Source organism: Anolis carolinensis, unplaced genomic scaffold (assembly GCF_035594765.1).
Source record: "Anolis carolinensis isolate JA03-04 unplaced genomic scaffold, rAnoCar3.1.pri scaffold_8, whole genome shotgun sequence".
In the NCBI taxonomy this organism is placed as follows: Eukaryota; Metazoa; Chordata; class Lepidosauria; order Squamata; family Dactyloidae; genus Anolis; species Anolis carolinensis.
This window is the reverse complement of record NW_026943819.1, coordinates 16,303,478-16,328,311: the sequence shown is the minus strand read 5'-3', so window position 1 is coordinate 16,328,311 and position 24,834 is coordinate 16,303,478. Positions and strand designations below refer to the sequence as shown.

Genomic DNA, 24,834 nt, shown 5'->3' with positions numbered 1-24,834 from the left:
GTGGCCTTCTCAATATTATTCGATTGCACCTCCCATTATCCATTACTCTTGGCTGTGTTGGCCAGGGCTGGCCGGAGTTAGACTCCAGCATCTGAAGGACCTAGATATTCTTGTTCCTGTCCCAGACAAACACTGTGACCTGTAAACGACCCAGAGATAGTTGGACAGGTGTCTCTGCTCCACAGTCTGGGACTTCAACTTCTAGTTTTGGAGAGAGAAGGAAGGCTTTGGTCTTGAAACAGACTAGATCTCTTTTCTGATTTGTCAGTTCTGCCAAGTCTGTCTGAAACTGGGCTTCCAGGGGTCAAGGGAGCAGACCTGCGCAGCTGTGTAAATGCTTTGCTGTCAGCATGTTCTTTGGCAGTGGATCACCCCAGCTAAGCTTCTGTTTGTGATTCCTGCCTACAGCACGCCACCAAACTCCCCTGGGCTCAGATTTTCCCTTCTTATATCCATGTTGCTAAGATGCCTCTCCGGTGAAGACAAGCCCTTCTTTCTCATGCGGTTTTCAGGCCCCGGCAAAGCTTACCTTGAAGCCATCTGCTTTGGTGATCTGCAGGGAACGCAGGTGGCCTGGCAATTCAGTTAGCAGTGAGAAGTTCTGCAAACAGCCAGACTATGCAGTAAATCACTAGAGAGCAGACTCTGTATTTGTGCATAAGTCTAAGACCGGGGATATGGAGGGGCAGGTTTAAGCAACAATGTGACATCTGCTGCCGAATCACCTTGAACGTGGGTTTGTATGTCTGCATTCAGAATAGCTAAGTCAGTTTGATACCTCAGTTCAAGATCCTGGTGCTTGTCTATAAAACACTCAATCTGGGTTGGCAAATATTTGACATGCCAAATGTCTTTGAAGACAACTCCCCCAATCCCATGCTGGTTGAAACTTCTGTCCAGAAAACCTGGAAGACCAAGACCTCTGCATCCCTAGATGGCTTCAGGCCAGGATCTTATTTATGGTGCATAGAAGAGGTTCTTATATGAACCTCCATAGAACTTAATGACTGGCATCATTTCAATGATATATCTATATATATAAAAGGGTAATGAAATTTCGACCTAGGACAAAACAACAAAACTACACATCCCAGAAACACTAAACTTGGCAGAACCACCCCTCATCCATGCCTCTACGTTCATACAACAAAAAGAAAAGAAAAATTAAGTCCTAATTAGAGGGAGAGGAATAATTGTTTTTATCCAATTGCTGCCAGTTAGAAGGCTAAGCTCCGTCAGGGGAAAATCTTTACCGTTTACCTTAACTACCACCAATACCTCAATACTTTATTTCCCATACCACCATACTTCACCACAGCAACGCGTGGCCGGGCACAGCTAGTCTATATATATAAAAGGGTAATGAAATTTCGGCCCAGGACAAAACAACAAAACTACACATCCCAGAAACACTAAACTTGGCCGCACAACTCCTCATCGATGCTTCTACATTCATACAACAAAAAGCTCCAGCTACTCCAGAAAACTGCCAGGCTTTGAGACTGCAAGGCTATTCACTGCTATTCCACCTGGTCAACAAAGGATTCCCATAAGTCACAGCAACGCGTGGCCAGGCAAAGCTAGTACATTATAAGGGAACATTCCATTTTTTGTTCGGAGGGATTCAGCACTTCCATCTGCAATGGCCTTCCATGCTCTGTACTTGGTGCAGCAGTGTTGCCACCTCCAATGGCCTCCAAGTGGCCATGAGAAGATGTGGGGCAGGCAACATCTGGCTGTGTTCCTTCAGCTGGATGAAGGGAGAAGGATGTGCCCTCCAGGATCTCTTGGGGGGTGACTTTAGAGACTTTCAGGTAGATCTTCAGCAAATGTGAACACTTCCTGGCTCTCTGCATCACTCTCTCCTGGCCCGTAAAAGGTCTCACAGGATGACTAGGCTGCAGAAAATGGGAGCAAAAATTGCAGGGAGGGGAGACAGAATGGAGTTATACCTGGTGAGTCTTTACTCTCTGCCAACAGGATATAGGATCTCAGCCAACGTTTTTCATCTGAAGCCTGGCACAGAGAGGTTGGTGGGGAGCCAGATAGGACCTTCTGTGTAGCAGAATCCCAGTAGTGCTCCCTTCCTGAAACATTATGTCAGATCACTTATTATTAGCCTTTAGATAGTTTCAGGGAGGGGAATAGTATTTTTCCTCTAAGTTTTACTAATTAATACTGTTCTTTGATTTTAGAAGGTCTCATGGTGCCCTTTTGTATTTTTGTTCAAAATATGTGGAGGTCCCCATCCCATCTGTAAGTTATAACCTGATTTTAAATCTTGGCTCAGCCCCTTGCTGACTACAACCCCGCAATGAAGAATAGCTTTCTTCGTTCCTCCCTAGTTATGGGTCACAGGGAGGTGTACATCCCAGAAGGAGCAGCAAAAGCTTCAAGAGGGCATTATTATTTGCATGTACAATTGTAGAGGACACTCCAACCCGTCTATAATAACTTGACAGCCTGATAATGGTTTGTTGAACCCTTTCTGGATGTATGAAACCATGTAGATGTCCAATGTGAAATGGTAGTAATGACCTTGTCTTCAAATGTTATATACTTTCTGGTTGTAAGTCAATCCTTATCGCAGGTCAAACCAGAGCGTTTTCAGTTGCTTCTGTGTTTAACTGGCTAAGTGGCCATCCTGTACTGTACTATGCCTCTGGAACTACATCATGTGGTCTCTCAATGCTCCCTTCTTTCCTTTTCTGGTCTGTTGCAGTCAATCTTCAGGCAGTACTTGGCAGACTGTGGCAGACAATGTCAAGTTGGAGAAACACACAGTCAGCGGCTTAAACCCTAACACCATTTATCTCTTCCTTATACGGGCTGTCAACACCTATGGCCTTAGTGATCCCAGCCCTGTTTCTGAGCCAGTTCGGACACAAGGTGAGATTCCCATATGCTGGTGGGTTGGAGTGCAGTGGTTTGATCTATAAGATAAAAGGAGCTCCCAAGAGTGGTTCTGCCCATAGCTTGAGAATCTACATTTGGGGATTGTAACTCCCTGGTTTCCAGAGCCAGTCTTGCCGCTAGTATATAGTGTGTGGCCTGGTCCTTAGAAATATTAGCAGGGAGACCTAAGTGAGGATGAGTGAGTAAACTTGTGGGTTAAGATATATACCAATCTATTAGATCTCTGTGTGTATAAACTTTGCAGTTTATTATATGGATGAAGGTCTAGTGGCACATAGATTTTGTATAACATTTGTAGATATTACACAGATTCTCCTTCCTACATTAGCAAAGGATTGCTTTTGGAGATCCCTTCCAACTATATAGTTTTATGAATATGCAGACTGTCGTGCAGCAATATTGTCCAAACCAATCACATGCACTTTGCAAACAATTTGAATGCAACTGCTGAATTAAAAAAAAAACAGTGGAGATAGGTTAAAAAGAGCATTTAGTACCATGCTATGATGTCAAGGATTAACTCTGGTTCTAGTGTTGTTGTATGTCTTTCGGGTTCGCAACCTCTGAGGATGCCTGCCATAGATGTGGGCGAAACGTCAGGAGAGAATACTTCTGGAACATGGCCACACAGCCCGAAAGACATATAACAACCCTGTGATCCCGGCCATGAAAGCTTTTGACAACACAACTCTGGTTCTCCTCCATAAGAATGTTATTCTTTTCTTCCCTCGCATTTCATGCTTTTAACAGATGTGAGTCCCACTAGGCAAGGGGTTGATCACCGGCAAGTGCAAAGGGAACTTGGTGAAGTTGTGGTTCAGCTCCAGGATCCCATCGTCCTCACCTCCACCACCATCCAAGTGACCTGGACCGTGAGTATCAACAGGATCACTGGCAGTTCTTGAAACAGCAAGCCAAGAATATAGAAGTAGAATATCTGGAGAACAGGATGTAGGATGAATCAGTTTAAGCCCCAATCAAACTGATATTCTTGCACCATAGAGGGCTCATTATCTATTTTTTGCAGCTATCTGGGATTTCTAGTCCAAAAAGTAATTGGCTCCCAGAAATAAAAGGATGGAATAGATGCTATAGATAGGTGTGATGCAGAAATGAGATGGGGATGAAGAAAGACAGTCAAAGGAATACAAGAAAAGAGCAGAATCAGAAGCAAGAGAAGCAGAGAAAGGAATTAGGAATCAGACAGATAGGCAGTTGTTCCAAGCAGCGTATATCATTCCTAAGAATTTTGTGGTATGTCTTTTCTTGCTCAGGTTGATCGCCAAGCTCAGTTCATCCAAGGCTATCGAGTAATGTACCGAACCAGGGGCAGTGCCTGGCTGGTGCAGGATGTAAAATCGCCTACTGAACGTAGCACTATTCTAGTTGATCTGAGCAAAGGCCAGGAGTATGAAATCAAAATTCGACCTTATTTTGATGAGTTCCAGGGCATGGACAGTGAAGTGCTGCTGGTGCGTACCCCAGAAGAAGGTAAGTGTGAGATGTTCAGGATGTCATGCACATACGTACACCCTGCTTCTTTTCCATATCTCATTACCTCCGCTTTGTTTTGTTTTTTTCTTTTGAAATTTGTGGTTCCTCTGTTTTCAGCCATACTCCATGCTGGCTAACCTAGTCCCGCAAGGAAAGTTCAAGAGCACCATGAAGCCTGCAACTTTCAGTTAAAAGAAAATCTGGACTGCAACTCTGATCGGCCCTATGCAGTGTAGCTAATAATAATAATAATAATAATAATAATACTTTATTTATACCCCACCACCATCTCCCCGTGGGGACTCGGGGTGGCTCACAATGTTACAAAAGTAACAGCGCAAATACATTAACAATATACACACTTTAAAACACAAGAAGATGATAAAACAGAAGTTAAAACAAAGGTTTATACAACAGTAATACTATCAAACAACCACCAATGCAATTCAGTCAACTTCAAAGGTGGGGGGGGGGGGACTATAGCAGCAATATGAGATAAAATCATTAGATTGAAATACCCCGATGAAAGAAACCTAATAACATTCAGAATAGAATTATAATGAGGCTGGTCATCCAATAGCTGTCTCTCCAAAGGCCAGCCCAAACATCCAGGTTTTCAGTTGTTTCTTAAAGGATGGTAAAGGATGGCAAGAGATCATAGGATTTGCAGTCCAGAGGACCTCACAGGTGCCACTCTTGCTGTAGTGTATTCCTAAGGCCAATTAACAGGAGAAATGGTGCAGAAGGAGGCTAACATTTTGTATTCTTGGCACAGCCTCAGAGTCTTTCCAAATCTGAAAATACCTAAGCACCCGATACTACAGAGTCTTTGTCTTTGTGAGAGAGCTCTGAGCAAATACATGCTTTATTTCTTCTTTTTTCCAGTTCCCAGTGCTCCTCCTCAAGCAGTTACCGTGGTCATGTTGGGGACCAGCAACAGTACCAGTATTAGCATATCCTGGGAGCCACCTCCACCTACAGAGCAAAATGGGATCATCCAGGATTACCAGGTAAGTCCTTCTGAAGTCACAAAAGCTGCCATGTGTGCTCTGAAACCAGGGGGGAAAATTCTTTTCTGCACTGGCATTGAGTATTTTCAATCATCTGCTCTCATGTTAGATTTGGTGTCTTGGCAATGAGTCCCGTTATCACATCAATAAGACAGTGGATGGCACAGTGCACTCAACAGTCCTGCTGGGCCTGGTGCCAGGCATGGTCTACCGCACCGAGGTTGCAGCAGCCACCAGGGCAGGCGTGGGAGTGAGGAGTGCCCCAGTCACCATACAAATCAGTGAGTATCCAAGCCTCTTTCAAACAGTGACGTGTGCCAATAAAACCAGTCTTTCTCACCCATTGGTCTCAGCTGGGGAGCCCTTCTTATTTTTTCAACCATTGTTTATTATCAGGCTTGGTTATGGAGCATCTCTCTGGTTGAGAAACATATTCCATTTTAGAAAGGCTCCCAGGAACTGCTTTCCAGTGATCAGCATGGCCAAAGGCAGCAAGGATTTGGGAACTAAAACCATCAGCATAAGCTAGTTTAAAACCCAGATTTGAAATGTGGTACTCAGTTTCATCACCCCTAGTTTAATTATTATTATTATTATTATTATTATTATTATTATTATTATTAAAATAATAAAATAATAATTAAATAATAAAAAACAAAGTATGGATTGTCAATGTTGCAATCCCAGGTGACAGCAGGATTGAATTAAAACAACTAGAAAAGCTGGCACGATATGAGGATTTAAAGATCAAATTGCAAAGACTGTGGCACAAGCCAGTCAAGGTGGTCCCAGTGGTGATCAGCACACTGGGTGCAGTGCCTAAAGACCTTGGCCTGCACTTGAACACAATCAGCGCTGACAAACTTACCAGCTGCCAGCTGCAGAAGGCCACCTGACTGGGCTCTGCACACATTATTTGCTGATACATCACGCAGCCCTAGACACTTGGGAAGTGTCCGACGTGTGATCCAGTACAACAGCTAGCAGAATGTCTGCTGTGGACTCATCTTGTTGTGTTAATAATAATAATAATAATAATAATAATAATAATAATAATAATAATAATAATAATAATAATGGCATTTGGAGTGGCTCACAATAGTTGTTGATGTGATGGGACAGTCCTCCATAAAATTTGCAGAAAAACGAGAAGTTGGGTACTAGAATTCCCCCTACTAGATGTCAGGGAAATTGGTTTTGCTTTAGGATTTGGGACCTGGGGCAGGGAGGTACTTGGATTAGATAGTTTTCACCTTTTTTCTCATCTTGATAGCAATTAGCATCTCTTGTCATATTTATCTCCTCTGACTGGATACTTCTTCCTCCCCTGCATGGCGCAGAGCCTTTGCCAGACCAGGACACTGTGTCTGTGAGCAACGGGGACAGTGTGAGCCTTGCTGAACAGATCACAGACGTGGTGAAACAGCCAGCCTTCATAGCCGGCATTGGAGGAGCCTGCTGGGTCATCCTCATGTGCTTCAGTGTGTGGATCTACTGTCGTCGGAAAAAGAGGAAGGAACTAAGTCACTACACAGGTGAGACAAGACTTCCTATCTCCTCCTTCCTCTTCCTATCAGGAAGGAAAGTGTTGCTTGGCTGCCTAACTGCCCAGCCATGTTCCCAAGTCCAGGGAGAACCTTAGAAGGCAGCACCATGGAGAGCTGCCTGTCCAAAGATAGTGAGAGTGACTGAATGCCTGTATTCCTTGAGGGGCAAACCACTAATGCCATGGTTCACCCATTCTTTGCGGAGTGGAGGACCTTAAAAGGGCAGATCTTCAGTCTGAAACCTTATCTCCTCTGTCCTCCTCTTCCTCCTCCTCCTCTTCAAAGATTCAGTTCAATCTCCTTCATACTGTTGCTGAGAAAATGTGAAACATTGGGCCCTTGATATGAAAGTTTAGTTCCCTGTGTGGTGCAAGGACTTGAAAACCAGATTCTAGAGGTCTTCGATCAAGGCTTCTTGCTTCAAAAGTCAGAATCCTTTAGGCTCGGGTTGGGTCACAACCTGAAGTCTAGCTCTTCCATTGTTACTGACTGAAATGAACATTGTCAGGCATTATTTCTCCAGAATGTAAACCTAGGCTGCTGCTCAGTAGTTTTGACACTGAGTCAGGCTGTTTGTCCATCTAGTACTGGGAATGATCTTCCTGGGCCCCATCATTTGGTCTTTCCAACCAGTAGTGATATGGTTATGATTGCATGGTCTTTTGCATGCCATGCTTGTGCTCTATTGCACAGCTACAATCCCCTCAGCTGCCTTAGGTTCTTCCCCACCGCTGCTGACCACAGGCGTGACTTGTTATGAGCTGCCTCACTCTTTTGCTTGTTTTCTTTCACAGCTTCCTTTGCATACACGCCAGCAGGTAAGGCTTCTTGTCTCCAATTCCATTACATTGCTTTTCCCTCTGCACTCCTCGCCAAACCAATCTGGGTCAGGAAAGTGTCACTGACCTGATGTGGATCTTTTCTTTCAGTGTCTTTCCCCCACATGGATGGGGCCTCACGGAGCAGTGGCAGGTGGGTGCAACAGAGGGAGGGAGGGAGGGAGGAAAAGGGTGGCTCAGTTTTCATTGTGTTGTAGCCTTACAAAATTCACAAGCCATGACTAAAGTAGGCCCATTAAATCAATTGGATCTACCCACAATTCAAGAATTGATTCAATATGTAGTAGCAGACCTTTGAACAAAATCAGATGACAGACCAGAAAAGATATAATCTTGATTTTGCATCTCTCCTCCAGCCGGCCGGGCATGCTTGCCATGGCCACCAGTGCCTCCAGCTATCCATGGCTGGCGGAATCATGGCCAGGCCCAAACCTACTGAGAAATGGGAAAACAAAGGAGCCTGGAGTGACCTGCTGCCCAGGAAACCACAATGCTACCGAAAGATACTACAATGGTAAGGCTCCATCACATTAGGAGTGGTGAGCAGAAGACATATATGTTTGGTTTGTAGATAGGACGTTTGGACATTACAGAGTTTGGGATGAAGAGATTCAAGTAAGAGGTTTAATCTTTTTGTGTACACAAAATAGGAAACTGCTGAGACTACCAAAGCAGGCTTCCAGGTCATGACCTCCCCCTAGTTTAAAGAGGAAGGCAGTGGGACTAATCCTCCTCCCCTTCAAGAATGGATTAGTAGAGGGAATTCTTGAAACCCACAAGTGTGGGAAGTGCTTAAAGTCCAAGCACACAAAATCTGCTCCTGCTGAAGCAGAAGACCTAGGAAAGCACAATTGTGACATTGACTCCTTGTTTGCAGATGCTGGGATTTCCAATTACATTGCTCAGACTGAGAAATTTGGGACAGGTGTGTCCGATGGGCCCATTTACAGCACCATTGACCCTGCCAGTGATGACATGAGGACGTTTAATGGGGGCTTTTCCCAGCATACCACCCCGTATGCCACAACACCTGTGATGCCATATGGTGCTACCCATCTCCACTCACCTGATGAAGAGGAGAGCCAGTGGATCACCCAGCCTGGGATCCCCAGCATCCAGTACGCCCAGCCTGAACGGAGCAGGGCTGAACCTGGTAGGAATTATCAGCAGAAAACACCTCGTTTATGAAGAGGCTAGTGATGAGAGTATAAATCTAGAATTAAATTGTAGGAAGACACACAATTGGCAGGGATTAATGTGAGACATTGCAAACACATATCTTACCAAAGGATCATTATTTCATAGTGAAAGTTTCAGACTGACTCTCTAAATCAGTGGTTCTCAACCTGGGGTCCCCAAATGTTTTTGGCCTACAACTCCCAGAAATCCCAGCCAGATTACCAACTGTTAGGATTTCTGGGAATGGAAGGCCAAAACATTTGGGGACCCCAGGTTGAGAACTACTGCTCTAAATAAACATGTTTCTTTGAGATGCTGCTTATCAGTGTAGACAGCAAAGTGCTAGATAGATCTGATTCACAAGTGTAGTCCAACAGATCTTGATGGTACTTGCTTCTGAATATGGGATTTTCCATAATCAAACAACATCTAGACTAACCTTTCACTGTGCTTGAGAGAGTCTCTTTGACTTCCATCTGTCTTCATAGTTGCTAAACCAATGAAGCAGAAATCAATGGGGAAACCAGTGAAAACGCCATCCCTGAACTGGACAGAAGTGCTTCCTCCACCACCGTCTGCCAGTGAGCTCAGCCAGTATGTGGAGGAAGAGGAGGGAGAGGAAGAGGAAGAAGTTGAAGTCAGGTAAGAGTTAAATGAAAGACAGCAAATAACATTTCTTAGAATGTTAGTCAAGTTGGGAGGGCAATTGTGTAGCATCTCATGGTGTCACGCTATGGACCTTTTCCAGTACAGATTATGTTGCAACATTGGAGTTAAATACCAGAAAGTTTGACAAAATCATTGACTATAGGAAAAAGCAGCATCAGTGGAAACAGCATTGTGTTCTTGTAGAGCATGCAGGCAAAACCAAGCAATATGGGGAAATAGATTCATATATAAAATAGATTCATGCTTTGCTACCAACATTTTTTCTAAATTAAACTAACCCATAACACATGTGATTTTGTGTTTGATGTGCTTTTAGTGAGAAATAGAGAATTCTTGTGCTACAGTATCCTATTCTGGTCAAATTGCTTTTCAAAACATTAGTAGGAAAACATGTAAATTGGGAGAGGGGGTGTCCTACATTTGAAAGAACTTGTGTCAACAGATGTTCTTAGAAATGTTGCCTTAGGACAAGCAATTGATGCATTTTTCACTGAAAGTCTGTCCACCCATACAAGCTGCTACAACTTTTAGGGCAAATCTCCTTACTCTTTGCTCAACAACATACACACACGTACAATTAAAAGATGTCACAAGAAACACCAGTGTAAGGGTTACAACACTCAATACTAGGTCTATGACCTTCTGCTTTGCCCAATTATCTCAAAAGCACTAGATCCTGTCTTATTTTTGAGAGTAAGTAGGGTCAGCACTGGTTTGTCTTTGCATGGGAGACTGTCAAAGAATACCAGGTGCTATAGGCTATATTTCTGAGAAAGCTGTATTTCCCTGTTCTGAGTATCTCTTGTCTAGGAAAACCTTATGAAAGCCATGGGACTATTACTACTGGACAGGTGTCGCCCCCTCGGATGCTGTCACCTGGCAGAGCCCACACCCCATGCACCCCACTGGTGACAACACTGGACAGAGAGCCTAATATGCCCCAGTCAAAGTATCTCAATCATTTTGCAGCTCAGAGGTGGGAGAGTGGTGTCCGCCTCTGCCAGAAAGGACTTACCTGATGGAGAACATCCAGGAAGAAGCGTGTCCTCCACCTCCTCCTCGAGGCGATGCTTCCTCTCCTGCGAATTCATACGGGCAGCAGTCCACAGTTACATTAACGCCCTCACCCCGGGAAGAGATCCGAGCTTCGGAGGATATCCCAAGACTGCATCACTTTGAGATCCCACATCTACCAAGGTATGAACCTTGTTTGGTTACAATGCATGCAGTCTGCCCGTGCAAAACTATCTCACATACTACCCTTAAATTCCTTGCTTTCCTAAGGTCCTATTGGTTTTTTTATGTCACCATTGTGCCAAGTTTTGTTTTGATCAACATCCCCAGATTTTCAGATTTAAATGAAGATGTCTAGTCCCCATGATAGCTATTGGAAATTTAGAAATATTTACACCATCATCTGGATAAGCAAAATCCAGCTTTTAGAACATTGGATCTCTTACAAGACACTGATCCTGACATTTAGAGCTCGAAATGGCCAAGGACCATTATATCTTAGGGGCTGCCTCATTCCTTTCTTCCATCAGTGGTCACCTCGATCCTCCCAGGAAAATCTCCTATACGTACCGGGCCCTAGGGAGGTACACCTGGAAGCTACAAGGCGTAGAGCCTTTTCGACCTATGCTCCAATTCTGTGGAACTCATTGCCTCCATATGTTAGAGCAATATCGGAGTTGCGACCTTTTGGAAAAGCGCTCAAGACTTGGCTGTTTGGTTGTGCATTTAAGTAAATCAGATCTAATTTGCCAAATAGTCACTGTTGAATGTTTTTAGGTTGAATGTTTTTATATTGTGGAATGGTTTTTAAATTGTAAGTCACTCGGAGCACTCTAGTGGAGAGCGACTAATTAAGAAATAAAGTGAAGTGAAGTGAAGTGAAGTGAAGAAGTGAAGTAATGCAAAAATAAGAGCTGATTTGACACTGAATTTTGCTTTGATTTTGAGTGCAAAGGATAAATAGAACCATGCAAAGAGTTGATTTTGCCCCTTTGTCCTCCCTTCCCTCATGACTGCCTTCCTGCTTCTTATTTTCAAGGCGGCAACCCAATGGCTCAGGGCCATTCCCGAGGGCCTCAAGTCCTCCTTTGACTCAGTCAAACCCAAATCTCAACATGCCTGAAGAGGGACCTGAAGGCATTACTTCCCGGCAAGGTCATCGACGTAACCTGAGCCAGACCCCAGGGCACAATGCAGAGAATGTGGACTCCTCAGGAATAGGTGGGTGCATTTTCTCCAACAAGCAATTCCTGGTCATGCACAGCCATCTAATCCTTTTAAGAATGAAGAGTGACAGAGTCTAGCAGGGGTTATTCAGTGTCACATTAGGGTTGTGGAGACCAGAGTTCAAATCCCTGCTTAGCCATGACATTCTCTGGGTTTCTAAGCCTGGTCTGCTTCACATAACAGATTGTTGTCAAGCTCAAGTAGGCAGGGGATGGGATTGTGCACAATTCTCTTAGCTTCTTAAAGGGAAGATGGGGCAAAAACATATTTAACACGTGTCCCTGTCTTTCATTGAGCAAGAAGGGCTTCTAACCTTGGTTAGCTGCCCTAAAGAATCTCCAATATAGTTGTAACTCTTCTTTTTCTCCATCCATCCACCAGAATAACTGCTAGCCTTCACCAGAGCTGAGTTTTGGGTAGAATCAATAGTAATTATGTTGATGTTTTATTATGGCTGTATCTGTATATTTTTGTGTTGGTAATTGAATGTTACCTGTGTTGGAAACCGCCCTGAGTCCCTTTGGGGAGATAGAGCGGTATACAAATAAATTATTATTATTATTATTATTATTATTATTATTATTATTATTATTATTATTATTATTATTATTATTATTATTATTTGATTATGACACAGCAAACCAGATAGATATGCTGGATTTCGTATCACAAAATCACAAGTCGAACACTTCCCAAGTGTCTAGGACTGTGTGATGTATTTTCGGATGATGCGTGCAGATCCCAGTAGGGTGGCCTTTTGCAGTTGGCAGATCGTAATGTTGTCAATGTCTATTGTTTCCAAATGCCGGCTGAGATCTTTTGGCATGGCACCCAATGTGCCGATCACCACCGGGACCACCTGCACTGGTTTCTGCCAGAGTCTTTGAAGTTCAATCTTGAGGTCCTGATAGCGGCTGAGTTTTTCCTGTTGTTTTTCGTCAATGCGACTGTCACCTGGGATGGCAACATCAATGATCCAACCCTTTTTCTTTTCCACAACTGTGATGTCTGGTGTGTTGTGTTCTAGAACTTTGTCAGTCTGGATTCGGAAGTCCCACAGTATCTTTGCGTGCTCATTTTCCAATACTTTTGCAGGTTTGTGATCCCACCAGTTCTTTGCTGCAAGGAGGTGGTACTTGAGGCATACGTTCCAATGAATCATTTGGGTCACATAGTTGTGCCTCTGTTTGTAGTCTGCCCATGCAATTTTCTGACAGCATCTTACTGAAGATATGATCAATGGTTTCGTCGGTTTCCTTGCACAGTCTGCATTTTGGGTCATCAGCTGATTTTTCAATCTTGGCCTTAATTGCATTTGTTCTGATGGCTTGCTCCTGGGCTGTAAGGATTATTATTATTATTATTACTGAATCAACAAAATTGCTGACTGATAGCTTCTGATTCAAATGTTGGATTTTTACTGACAGGGAAACCCCATCCAAACCTAGGGGATATGCCTCTTCCTCCAGGAGAGAAAGGAAAAGGAAAGAAGAAGTCCAAGTCTAGCCACTACCGCCGAGAGAAGAAGCAGGGAGGTAAGCACAAAGCCAGTTGCATTCTTTCTCAGAGCAAATGATGTGGGGACTTCCTGAGGAAGCCCTGTGAGCCTTGTGGAATGAGGCACTGACTGCTCCTCCCTCTCCGTTCTGCTTGCAGACCTTCCACCACCTCCTTTGCCGCCTCCTGAAGAAGACCTTGGCAGTTCTGCTCCCGACAGCACTTCACGATTGGACTGTGACCCTTCTGCCCTGGAGAAGGATCTGAATGGCTCCTTTGCTATGGAGAGGAAAGTTATCCATCGCACAATGGCAGGCCAGCACTACCACCAGCACAAAGAAGGTAATGCTAGCTACAGTGATCACTTTCCCGTGCTGGGGGTTTGTTATACCTGAAACCAATTTATGCAACATTCATTATGGGGTACTTGCTAAGGCATCCCGTTACCTTCTGGAAGTACCAAAATTTTGGGGATTAGGAGTCCTCTGTCATCATGTCAAATCCCCAATGTCCACATAGTCTCAGTGGGAAAGTGCTGTTGACAGGGATAAGCAGTAAACCCTCTGCGCTCAGTTCCTTGTAATGCGTTCTAAGGACTCCCAGCACTCTCAATTGCATTTCTGCCTAGATAAACCCTTATAATTATTCCTCGGTGTGTCTAGATGATGATCGATGATGATAGATGACTTAACCTGCCTGGGCTTCCATCCATTAACACACAGGCAGCTGCTCTGAATACCAAATGACAGCACAGCATGGGTGAAACCACAGCCTGTTTTCGTGTTGTGTATGCTTTTTTCTCTCTCTAGCAGAGGAGGAAATCATCCCCTACAGCAAGCCCAGCTTTCTCTCCAGAAGCCAGATGTCAAGCAATTGCTCCACAACAGGAAGTTCTTCTTCCAGGGGGTCAACGGCATCTCGGGGTCACGGGTCAGGGCGCAGCCGGACAACAGGCGAACGCAGTGAGGTGATGCTGTAGCCCTTCCTATGTTCAGTCTTATTTCTTGCTTTTGGCACAGAGAACAAGAGGGATGTTAGTTCTAGGAGATGCATCAACATGTGCCTGGAAATAGCACATGAAGTGCTCCAGTGCAACAACAGGGAAATCTTGGCCCTTCAGATATTGTGGACTGTAGACCTTTACTATGCTGGGATCCTGGAAGCTGTGGGCCAAAATATCCCTTAGCCCTTCTTTCCCAGCTGCCAAGGCTTTAAGGGCCAACACTGCAGACCTTGATTTGACTCAGGACCAAGGTTCAGGGGGTGAGGAATAAATCCCTTTGGTTGTGCTAGTTCCCTAATCCAATTGCTATCCCATAGTGCCTGTTCACTATGAAGCAAATATTTTCTTAACTGCATGCAGACAAAAACAACATGATTTGCATTACTCATAAAATCTATTGCTATGAAGAGGATATCAGGGAAGCGGGTAATTTTAATTGGGGGGCATTGTGTCAAACATTGTCATGTCACAACAGTGTGCCTCTAAGGGGCAGTAATCAATTCAGGTGGCTTTTTTCGTGTCAGGAGCAACCTGAGTTGCTTCTGGAGTGAGAGAATTGGCCATCTGCAAGGACGTTGCCCAGGGGACACCCGGATGTTTTGATGTTTTACCATCCTTATGGGAGGCTTCTCTCATGTCCCCGCATGGCGCTGGAGCTGATAGAGGGAGCTCATCCGCACTCTCCCCGGGTGGGATTCGAACCTGGCAAAGCTTCAGATCAGCAACCCAACCTTCAAGTCACAAGGCTTTTATCCCCTAGGCCACTAGGAAAAAGATATACAAAGTTAAGCAGAGAAATTGAAGTGGACAGTGAACAAGCGTCGATGCTTATTTATTTATTGGTTGCTAAAAACTGGCAGGAGGATTAAAGGTAGAATGAGGGAAAGGTAGAGTCAGACTTTCTGATGTGTTGTCCCCTTTGTCCTTTCAGGAGAAAAGATGAAACGAAATGGAGTTGGCATGAGAGCTTACGAAATGGCCATCTGTGGACTTTGGGCTGGGGTGGGATAGAAGTCCCATGCTTCTAATTTATGACCTTTCATAAGGAACCATGCAGCCCAGGCCCTTGTATATAAGTTTGTTCCCTGGCTGTCAGCAGTCTCTGGAAGCCATGGATAGCTGTATTTATAAATCAGGACAAAGGGATGCTCCAGTCCAGGGCCACTCAAGGCCTATGGAGGATTGTTGGTTTTGTTTTGTTTTCTTTCTTTGGCATTACTGCAACTGAAGAGCCCGTGCCCAGTGGGAGGAGGGTGGGATTGGAGAAAGTGGTGGGGAAGAGGGTTTGCCTTTGGTCATCTAGCTCAGGATGGGCATTGAGGAGCAGCCTCCAACATACTAAGCACACGCTCAGATATTGCCCAGGTGCTCAGCCCCAAAGCAGGCGACACTGGGGTGTTCTTTGGTTGCTCATGAATCATTTTGTAAAATGACCAATAAAGCTGTTTGTTAACCTGGATCTGGCTGGTTTCCCTTCACTTCCTCCTTGGAACTGGACACAGAGGGAATCATGGAGAGCACAGAAGAGCATACAGGAGAGTCTGTTCAAAACCAGAACTTGGAAAAGATACTTTCCCATGAAGTAAAGTAAAGCATGCTGGCTGGAGGATTTTTGGAGATATAGTACAAAATATATTAACATTTCCAAAATCTATTTGGAGAAGGCACCTTTCCAGCAGCAGCTGCTATTGACATAAAGAGCTGCTTCACAGCAGAGCAGACTGCCTCAGTGGGTGGCAGGCTGAAATAGGTAGAGGAGTTTTTAAAACTCAGGTTGACTAGACATCTGTTAAGGATGTGTGGATTTCCTGCATCAAAAGGAATTGGACTAGATGCCCATTGAGATACCTTCCAACTAGCGTTCCCAAGTGAAATAAGGGACAGGACTCCTGTGGTTTAAATTGTTGGGCATAACAACTTTGAAAGTTGTTAATAAAGCTACAAAAGCCCTGTCCCTTATTTTACTCAGCAGCCCTACATCCAGTTGTATAGATAGATTATATTTTTGTATTGCACCTGGATTTGAAATAATGGACAGTATATCACGAGCCACAGCTCTGCATACAAACGGAATAGTCCAAAATCACAGCAGTACAAACCTGAAAGGAAAGCCAGTTCCTGTCTAATAGCAGGTGCTGACAAACATTGGCAAGCCCGCCATGCAGCCTTGGGTTTCAGCCCAGCACAAACGATGACCGGCTGCCCAGTCAGTCAGGTTATTTGCCCATAAATGGAGGTTAGTTTGGCATGAGCACAGCAAGCCAAATGTCAGTGTGTGTATGTTAGCACTGCGGGGCTTTAGAAACACTTGACAGAGGACACGGATCAGGTGACACAGCTTAACCTGCAATTCCTGTGCCGCTGAGCACACAGAGGTACAACTGTCCCCAGACCTTTAATTAAAATAGCTGCTGCTGAAATAGTGCCATTATTTGGTCCTGCATCTGAGTTGGAGGGGATGGTCATCCTTTAATTCTGATTCTCCATTGTTAACAATCTGTCAGCTGCTTAGCATGTACAGTTTGAGGCACATTTCCTGGTGCAGGGGATACAACGGAGGTGCAAAAGCATCACTAGCTTCATTTTGACAGGTTAGCCTGCTGTTCATTGAACAGATGGGAGCAGGTATAGGAGAGATATTACTACCCTTGCAGCTCTCTTATTTGTTTCCATCAGAGCTGCAAACTGATGAAAGGGGGTCTTATAGTTAAACCCTACATGCTTTTTATGCAAAGTCTCACTGTGCTGCATGTGGCTCAATTCTTGGGAAATAAGTTTAAGACTGCAGAAAACAAAAAAACAGGGGCGGGGAGATGTTGCAAAGCAGCTGCCCAGAATTAAAGACAGGTGAGTGGCTCCATTCCCTTGGTGTATTTTCCTTCTTTCTTTGTATGTTTTTTCCCCATTCATGTCTCCCTGGGTATATATTTACTTGTTATGCTGCCACTGCTCCAGTTTGTAAACTGCTCCAGTTTGTCAGCTGATTTTCCTTATGTTGTAGAAGTGGGCATTTCCTGGCCTTTCTGGCTGTGCAGATCCATCTCTTAGTCCCTAGCCCTCCCAAGAGACATGTCTTGCAACACGAAAGAACTAAGATCCAAGGAGGTCATAATGGATGCAGACCTACGGGCAGTATAGTAATGTAATTCTGTAATAACATATATTGTTATATGCTTTATGTACCGAGAACAACCATATAATAACCATACATGGAGCTTTGCAGCCCCGAGCTCTGTAATCTCACCTTGCATCCTTCAACATAGCATAACAAGGGCAGAGGTGTTTGGAAAGCTGCAGGACGTATGAGTTTAATTATTTCCCTGGCTCCAAAGTTTGCTTTAATGAGCGGCACAACTGTCTGGTTCTGAGTTCAGGGCTCAGGGATGGTCTAAGACATTTGCTGCCTGAGGCCATTTAATCTGCCTTCAAGCTCTCTGGGTGGCCTTGAGCCAGTTGCTGTCTGAGCCACATGTGTCTCCCATTCTCACTGCTTTCCCATTATCTTGCCCAAAGACACATATGCAGTCTATGTATGATTCGTTTCTTAAAAGATCCATACGGGAGTTTTCCCACCATTTCCTAAGATGTTTGTTGCAATTTTATACAAAAATGGCAGATGCTCAGTATATATTACATCCAGAATGCTTTTAAAAATCTTAAACTTCATAGCATTCTCCAGCCAATAAAAATGTAGGAGATTCTGGGTGGGTTTTGTTTTTTTTGTTTTTTTGCCAAAACAGTAGCTTCAGGTCTGCAGTTTCCCATTGCCTAGCTGAATTGGGAGATACCATTGGCCGAATGTTGGCTGTAGCCCAGCTCCAGTTTCTAATCTAACCCTGCTGACTCCAGATTCAACAAAATAATTGACTTCATTCATTGATGACAGATGTCCCAAAAGTTTCAGTCACATTGTCTTAAGATCACAGATGCTAAACTCATCACCACCGCAGACTGCATTAGACTTCTATTCAGAAGATTATGTAATATATATAGTCGGAAACAAGGCCTCAGCCACATTTCAGGGACACAAAAGGGTTGGTTTCCCCAAACTCCCTGCTGAACAGCTGCCTGTGTTTATTTAGCCTCTCTCCAAGAGGAAACCCCTCTGGAGTTCCCTGATTAAACCAGAAGGGGCCACAAAGGCTGCCAAGTGGCTCTGAACACCTGGCAAAGGACGGGCAGGAGGCCACAAGGTCATTTGCCTTGTTCGGCTCTAAGTATTCACTGTACCAGGATGCACACTTTGGATAACGTCCTCCTGGGAAGCCAACTGTCCCATTTCCTCCTGTGATGGCAACTGAGGGTTTTCGGCAAGTAGGGCTGTATGTAAGGATAGGCAGAGGGTAGCCCTGAGGCCAAAGGCAGTCAAAACACTTTTCTTTTCATCGCCAAACTCCTCATAACATATTTCTTCTGCTCCCATCCTCAGAGAAGTTGGTGTCCTTTCAAACAGGTTGTATCTTTTGAATAAAGTTCCCTGTTCCAACATTTCATGGGACACATGTAGCCAAGTGTAAAGAAGTGTGTTTTATTTTGATTTATAGATGTCATGTTTGGTTTCATTTTGAAGGTCATGTTTAACTATGTTTAAAAGGGTAAGTATTAGTTACCAGTGCATGGGGGATTGTAACCAGCTCAGCATCCTGAGGCAGGTTGCCATAGTAATGAGGGCGGAGCCAACCGCCGTTTGAAGGAAAAGGAGGGAATGTTTTAAAAAACAGTTTAGTCTGTGATTTTAGTCACAGGGAAGACACTGGTTCCAGGTTAGGGAAACCAAGGAAACTCAGATCTCTAGTGGTGTTAAATTAAGCAAGTTAGGTGACTTGTTTAGGTTTATTTGTAGAGTCTGAGTAGGAAGGGAAAGCAATCCCAGTTAGATCCAAAGTGATCAGTTAATAACTTTGCAACCATTATCTAAGTGCCTTTAAAGAAGTTACTGTAACCACTAAGCTCTGTGCCTGAATAAACTTTTTAGTGTTCTCCAACATCCAAGCCTCTGTCACCTATATTCAAAACTAAGTAACGCTACCATCTAAAGTGAATAAAGAACAAAGAAGAAATAAAAATTCCCCTCTGCCTGACATCTCCACAATTGGTGGCAGCGGATATATAGTTAAATATATAATAATATAATTAATAAAAAGATTCTTCCCTGCCTCATCTTTACAATTGGTGGCAGCAGTGGGATAAAAAGATTCCCCCCTGCCACATCTCCACACCAAGCAACATCAAATTGGCCAGGATTGCAGAAAGGCTAAGGATTGCAGCAGCGTACAGCGAAGAGTATGTTTTTTGCCCTCTCCTCTTTTCTGAATGCAAATGACTTGCATGTTGAACTCAGCTTGCAGGAGTTGACATTTTGGTGGAGGGGGGTATAGGTCATACTATCTGTGCAAATTAAGCCTGAGCTCTTCTGAGGAGCCAGGATGATGCCATTGAGACTATCATATCTTGGCCATATCAAGATGACAATAGTGCTTAATAAGGCAGAGAGCAGCAGGAAAAAAGGAAGGCTGCTTTACAGATTAATAGTTTCCACTTGTCTTATCTTTGGGTCAATATAAATACTGTACCTTATATTTTTACATGAACTTTTCTTTTAGTAGAGTGGTGGAAAGTGATAATTTAGGGTGGTTCCACACCGGCATTAAATTGCTGTTTTCCACCATAGAGAGAGGAAGTAGCCCTCAATAAGCCAATGAGTTGCTGCAAAGCAGGGGAGACCTGACAGCCAAGCATCTGGTACCAAGTGGTAAGAGATGTATTTAGCTAATTAGGTCAGGCTGCTCACATACAAAGGTGGAAGCCTGTACCTGGCTCAGCCAATGTCCTGAAATGCCAAATCCAATTAGCTCATCTTCAGAAGGCAAAGCTCTGCTCATAAAATTATCATTGCAGTCATAAAATTATCCATCCCTGTTTTCAAACTGAGCAAAAGCACTTAACTCTCTGCCCTTGCCTGGCTCACCGAGTACTCTAAAGCTGACTGGAATACAAAATGCTATAGCCCAACCATTGCTCAGCCTTAACTTTTGGCCAGGGATTCTGAGACTTGTAGGTAAGCCGGATTTCAAACTTGTATCAAGAATGCTAAGAATGAATGATTTGAAGTAAAACCCACAAGCCACTAGGTTAGCATTCTGTAATATGAACCATGTTAGATCAAACCAAAGGTCTAACTGGTTCATCATCTTGTTTCCCACTGTAGACAGCCTTTGAAAAAAGTTTACAATTTTTGGAAAGTCCACAGTTGAGATATGGATACAATAGCACCTGCCTGCTCATGTATTTCAGCATTTGGTGTCGCATGCAGCATCCCACACAGATACAAGAAATGCACATAGGGGATACAGTCATGAGTGCCACTTTTAAAAAGATGACCTCTTTTTGAAGAGATGTTAGAAATCTTTCTTAAATATGAAGGGCTTTCCAATCCAAGACCAGTTTAAGAGAAAGACCCATAAGAGTAGAGATCTCAAACCTTGAAGTTGCTCAAAAGCAACACCAGGACCAGACCTTGGAAAGTTATATTTTGAGAAGAATGAATCCTCTTGTTGACTTAGGTCCGGGTTAAGCAAGGATTTTTTTTTCAGACACCCTGCAAGGAGTTTATCCAGTTATCTTCTTGCACAATGCTTTCCCTTTGGCTCTGCAATGGCACCAGGGTGACACAAGGGTAGAGCTCTAATCCTCACACCAAGGAACAGGACAATGAGTGCCACTCTGGAAAACTTTCCATTTATTTACACAGTAAGGCCATACACACAATGGTTAGTAGCAGTGCCACAATCTGGCAAAATTAGTACAGCAGAAGTCTGAAAGGAAGAAGGCCTTTCCCACAACATGGAAAGTTCACTTGAAGAATGCAAAACAGCAAAAGGGGAAAAAAGTTGACCCAACCATCTTAGAAAAATAATTAGCCAGTCATCCCCTCAGCATATATTTTGGAGATAGTTTCTTCTCTCCATTTTTGAAGAGAAAAGGCTGTTTCCTTGTGTGCAGGACAGATTCCAATCCAACCCCTACGAATTCACAACCTTGCGTAATGGTTAAATATTCGATCAGAAACAGCGAGCTTCTCCTCTGCATCACAGAAATGCCCTTGGAAATTGGCAACCCAGATGGTGGCACAGACTGATGGATCCTGGGAGGGAAGCCAACAATGAAAAACCCAAAGGATTGTTCTTCATTATCCTGACACTGATCTCCACCTCAGAGGCGATTCTGATGATCAGGCCTCTGTAGAGCTGCCAGCCGACGAGAGCAAGAAAAATTAAAACTGGTCTGGCTTGCATTTATAGTGTGTTTAACATGCAAAAACCTAGAGATGATACTCTTCTGGTGCACAGCTACGGAGATCATCCATTTGGTGTTGCAGATCAAATTGTTGTGGGAAAGGCTACAGAAGCCTTAAAAAGGCATCAGCCGAAAGTGATGGAAATGTTAGAGAAAATAGTTGCCATCTCTGATAGTGACTGTCCAGTTCTATGCATATTTATCCAGTCATGAGAACTGAAATTTTTTTTAACTGGGGAATGTGTAATGCTCCAAAACAGAAGACATCAGCTGCTTTGCTGTTCTTTCCTCATTAATTGATTTTTTTTTCCTTCATGGAAGCAGTGTTGGGAAAATATAGGAAGATTATTAAATGAAGATGAAGACATCTGGGCATGGTGATTGCCTGGCAAAACATGATTTGGAAACACCCAACATCCCTCATGTTGAGCAGCTTACTTCTAGGTTCAAGCAGACTGGCTGTGTAATATAGTCTGAATTAGTTGCAAAGCTATCTAGCAGAAAGTGATATAGGCATGTTCCTTTTCTTGTGAGTACTATAAACAAGGTTAGGGAAGAATAGGAGAGAAAAGTTGTTTTTCTTTTTCCCTGCGATAAGGCAGTCACAAGAGAAGAGTCCAGTTGCAGTTCTGAGGAGTTAGTTCACTTTGCTGATGGGCATAGAATCAGTTGGAAAACAAGTCATTCCCCTTCCTGGCCCAGAGCCATCCACAGAAGTCCTTTGTAACTGGAAGAAGGAATGCAATCGAATGAGGCTCCTTGATTGATGGCAGGATAGCAGGAGATGTTAACAGTTTAAATCCTGGTTGGCTCACCCCAGCAAATCCCTTTTGAGGAAATACTGGAAGAAGCCTGCTTAGGGCACAATTGGCTTTGCTTTTTGTACACCATTACTACTTTTTGATCACTGCCATACTTTTCAATGTTTTCTTTCTCTAGCCCTTTATTTTGCACACTGAATCATTCCATTGCTTGGTCCTTGTTTCCATTCACAACGGGAAAGGTTTCTGGCCCACGATCCGGGATATTTGCTGGAGATGGCTGAGTGGCACCAGGTACCGTGGCTGGATAGTTGATCACATTAGACACACAGGTCCCTGAAAAGAACCAAATGGTTGCAATTACTTTGGGAAAGAGATGGGAGTCTTCATCCCACACAGAAAAAGAGCCCTTGTTCCTGCCCACTGATATGCCAGGACCAGGAAGAGAAGCTTCAGGCAAAACCAAAAGCTACCTCCTGACATTTGTAAGAGAGGAAAAATCCTTTGCTTACATACTAAGATCTTTCAACGCCAGATGTCCTTTAGGTCTGCTTCAAGGGCAGGGAATACGGCTTTCCTCTAGTTGAGGGTTTTGCGTTCTATTGGCCAATGGATTAGCCCTCCCAGAAGCATGGATTCCCTCACTCTTCGCAGAATAAAACCTCAAATTCCCAAACAATCACACCTGGTTAGGATCAAACGTTAGCACATCTTTTATTATTAGGGGACTAATAATATAATATATTGTATATGCATATAATATTAATGGGAGTCCCCGGTGGCGAAGTGTGTTAAAGCACTGAGCTGCTGAACTTGCAGACTGAAAGGTCCCAGGTTCAAACCCCAGGAGCAGAGTGAGTGCCCACTGTTAGCTCCAGCTTCTGCCAAGCTAGCAGTTCGAAAACATGCAAATGTGAGTAGATCAATAGGTACCGCTCCGGCGGGAAGGTAACGGCGTTCCATGCAGTCATGACCTTGGAGGTGTCATTTCAGCTTAGAAATGGAGATGAGCACCAACCCAGACATGACTGGACTTAATGACAAGGGAGACCTTGACCTTTACCTTATAATATTAATAATATTATAATGTAATACGATATAATAATAATAATAATAATAATAATAATAATACACTATTATAATGGTATATTTATATTACATGTAATAATATAATATATTGTATGTACATATGACTTGTAAGCCACCCTGAGTCCCCTTCGGGGTGAGAAGGGCGGGATATAAATTTCGCTAATAATAATAATAATAATAATAATAATAATAATAATAATAATAATAATAATAATAATAATAATAATAGATTATATAAAGCAAAGTGAAGAACCTGCTTTGATTGAAGTCAAAAATCAGAAACTCCTCAAAGCACAGCAGACAAAAAACCAGTACAAGAAAACCACACTACAAACTAGAGCTGACAGCTTGCACAACAAAACATTGCATGGAAAGTTCCTTGACAAAATTGAAGGAAAAGCTGATAAGGAGAAGACCTGGCTATGGCTCACGAATGGGACCCTGAAGAAGGAGACAGAAGGCCTGATCCTTGAAGCCCAGGAGCAAGCCATCAGAACAAATGCAATTAAGGCCAAGATCGAAAAATCAGCTGATGACCCAAAATGCAGACTGTGCAAGGAAACCGACGAAACCATTGATCATATCCTCAGCTGCTGTAAGAAAATCGCACAGACAGACTACAAACAGAGGCACAACTATGTGGCCCAAATGATCCATTGGAACTTATGCCTCAAGTACCACCTTCTAGCAGCAAAGAACTGGTGGGATCACAAACCTGCAAAAGTATTGGAAAATGAGCACGCAAAGATACTGTGGGACTTCCGAATCCAGACTGACAAAGTTCTGGAACACCACACACCAGACATCACAGTTGTGTAAAAGAAAAAGGTTTGGATCATTGATGTTGCCATCCCAGGTGACAGTCGCATTGACAAAAAACAACAGGAAAAATTCAGCCGCTATCAGGACCTCAAGATTGAACTTCAAAGACTCTGGCAGAAACCAGTGCAGGTGGTCCCGGTGGGGATCGGCACATTGGGTGCCCTGCCAAAAGATCTCAGCCGGCATTTGGAAACAACAGACATTGACAAAATTACGATCTGCCAACTGCAAAAGGCCACCCTACTGGGATCTGCACGCATCATCCGAAAATACATCACACAGTCCTAGACACTTGGGAAATGTTCGACTTGTGATTTTGTGATACAAAATCCAGCATATCTATCTTGTTTGCTGTGTCATAAAATAATAATAATAATAATAATAATAATAATAATAATAATAATAATAATAATAATAATAATAATAAGGTTGTTGTATGTCTTTCGGGCTGTGTGGCCATGTTCCAGAATA

The 24,834-nt window shown here is 43.5% G+C and overlaps 2 protein-coding genes across 6 annotated transcripts in view; one reads left to right on the top strand and one right to left on the bottom strand.

Annotated features, from left to right (window-relative positions):
- robo3 (roundabout guidance receptor 3) overlaps nucleotides 1-15,854 on the top strand; it is a 232,753-nt gene extending 216,899 nt beyond the window's left edge. For 2 of the 3 annotated variants that reach the window (XM_062961268.1, XM_008119088.3), the window contains exons 12-28: nucleotides 2,723-2,889; nucleotides 3,667-3,788; nucleotides 4,191-4,407; nucleotides 5,296-5,420; nucleotides 5,530-5,701; nucleotides 6,761-6,955; nucleotides 7,762-7,785; nucleotides 7,897-7,939; nucleotides 8,163-8,320; nucleotides 8,684-8,959; nucleotides 9,474-9,627; nucleotides 10,624-10,851; nucleotides 11,708-11,889; nucleotides 13,323-13,430; nucleotides 13,552-13,734; nucleotides 14,202-14,359; nucleotides 15,327-15,854. In XM_062961268.1, coding sequence (XP_062817338.1) covers nucleotides 2,723-2,889; nucleotides 3,667-3,788; nucleotides 4,191-4,407; nucleotides 5,296-5,420; nucleotides 5,530-5,701; nucleotides 6,761-6,955; nucleotides 7,762-7,785; nucleotides 7,897-7,939; nucleotides 8,163-8,320; nucleotides 8,684-8,959; nucleotides 9,474-9,627; nucleotides 10,624-10,851; nucleotides 11,708-11,889; nucleotides 13,323-13,430; nucleotides 13,552-13,734; nucleotides 14,202-14,359; nucleotides 15,327-15,338 — 2,524 coding nt within the window. In that variant the 3' untranslated portion in view covers nucleotides 15,339-15,854. The remainder of the gene's footprint in view (nucleotides 1-2,722; nucleotides 2,890-3,666; nucleotides 3,789-4,190; nucleotides 4,408-5,295; nucleotides 5,421-5,529; nucleotides 5,702-6,760; nucleotides 6,956-7,761; nucleotides 7,786-7,896; nucleotides 7,940-8,162; nucleotides 8,321-8,683; nucleotides 8,960-9,473; nucleotides 9,628-10,623; nucleotides 10,852-11,707; nucleotides 11,890-13,322; nucleotides 13,431-13,551; nucleotides 13,735-14,201; nucleotides 14,360-15,326) is intronic. The other variant, XM_062961269.1, reaches the window with a different exon arrangement.
- A 5,257-nt stretch (nucleotides 15,855-21,111) lies between these two features.
- Nucleotides 21,112-24,834, bottom strand: part of robo4 (roundabout guidance receptor 4) — a 78,126-nt gene continuing 74,403 nt past the window's right edge. For all 3 annotated transcript variants that reach the window (XM_008119090.3, XM_003226311.4, XM_008119091.3), the window contains exon 20: nucleotides 21,112-22,788. In XM_008119090.3, the coding sequence (XP_008117297.2) occupies nucleotides 22,652-22,788 (137 nt within the window). In that variant the 3' untranslated portion in view covers nucleotides 21,112-22,651. The remainder of the gene's footprint in view (nucleotides 22,789-24,834) is intronic.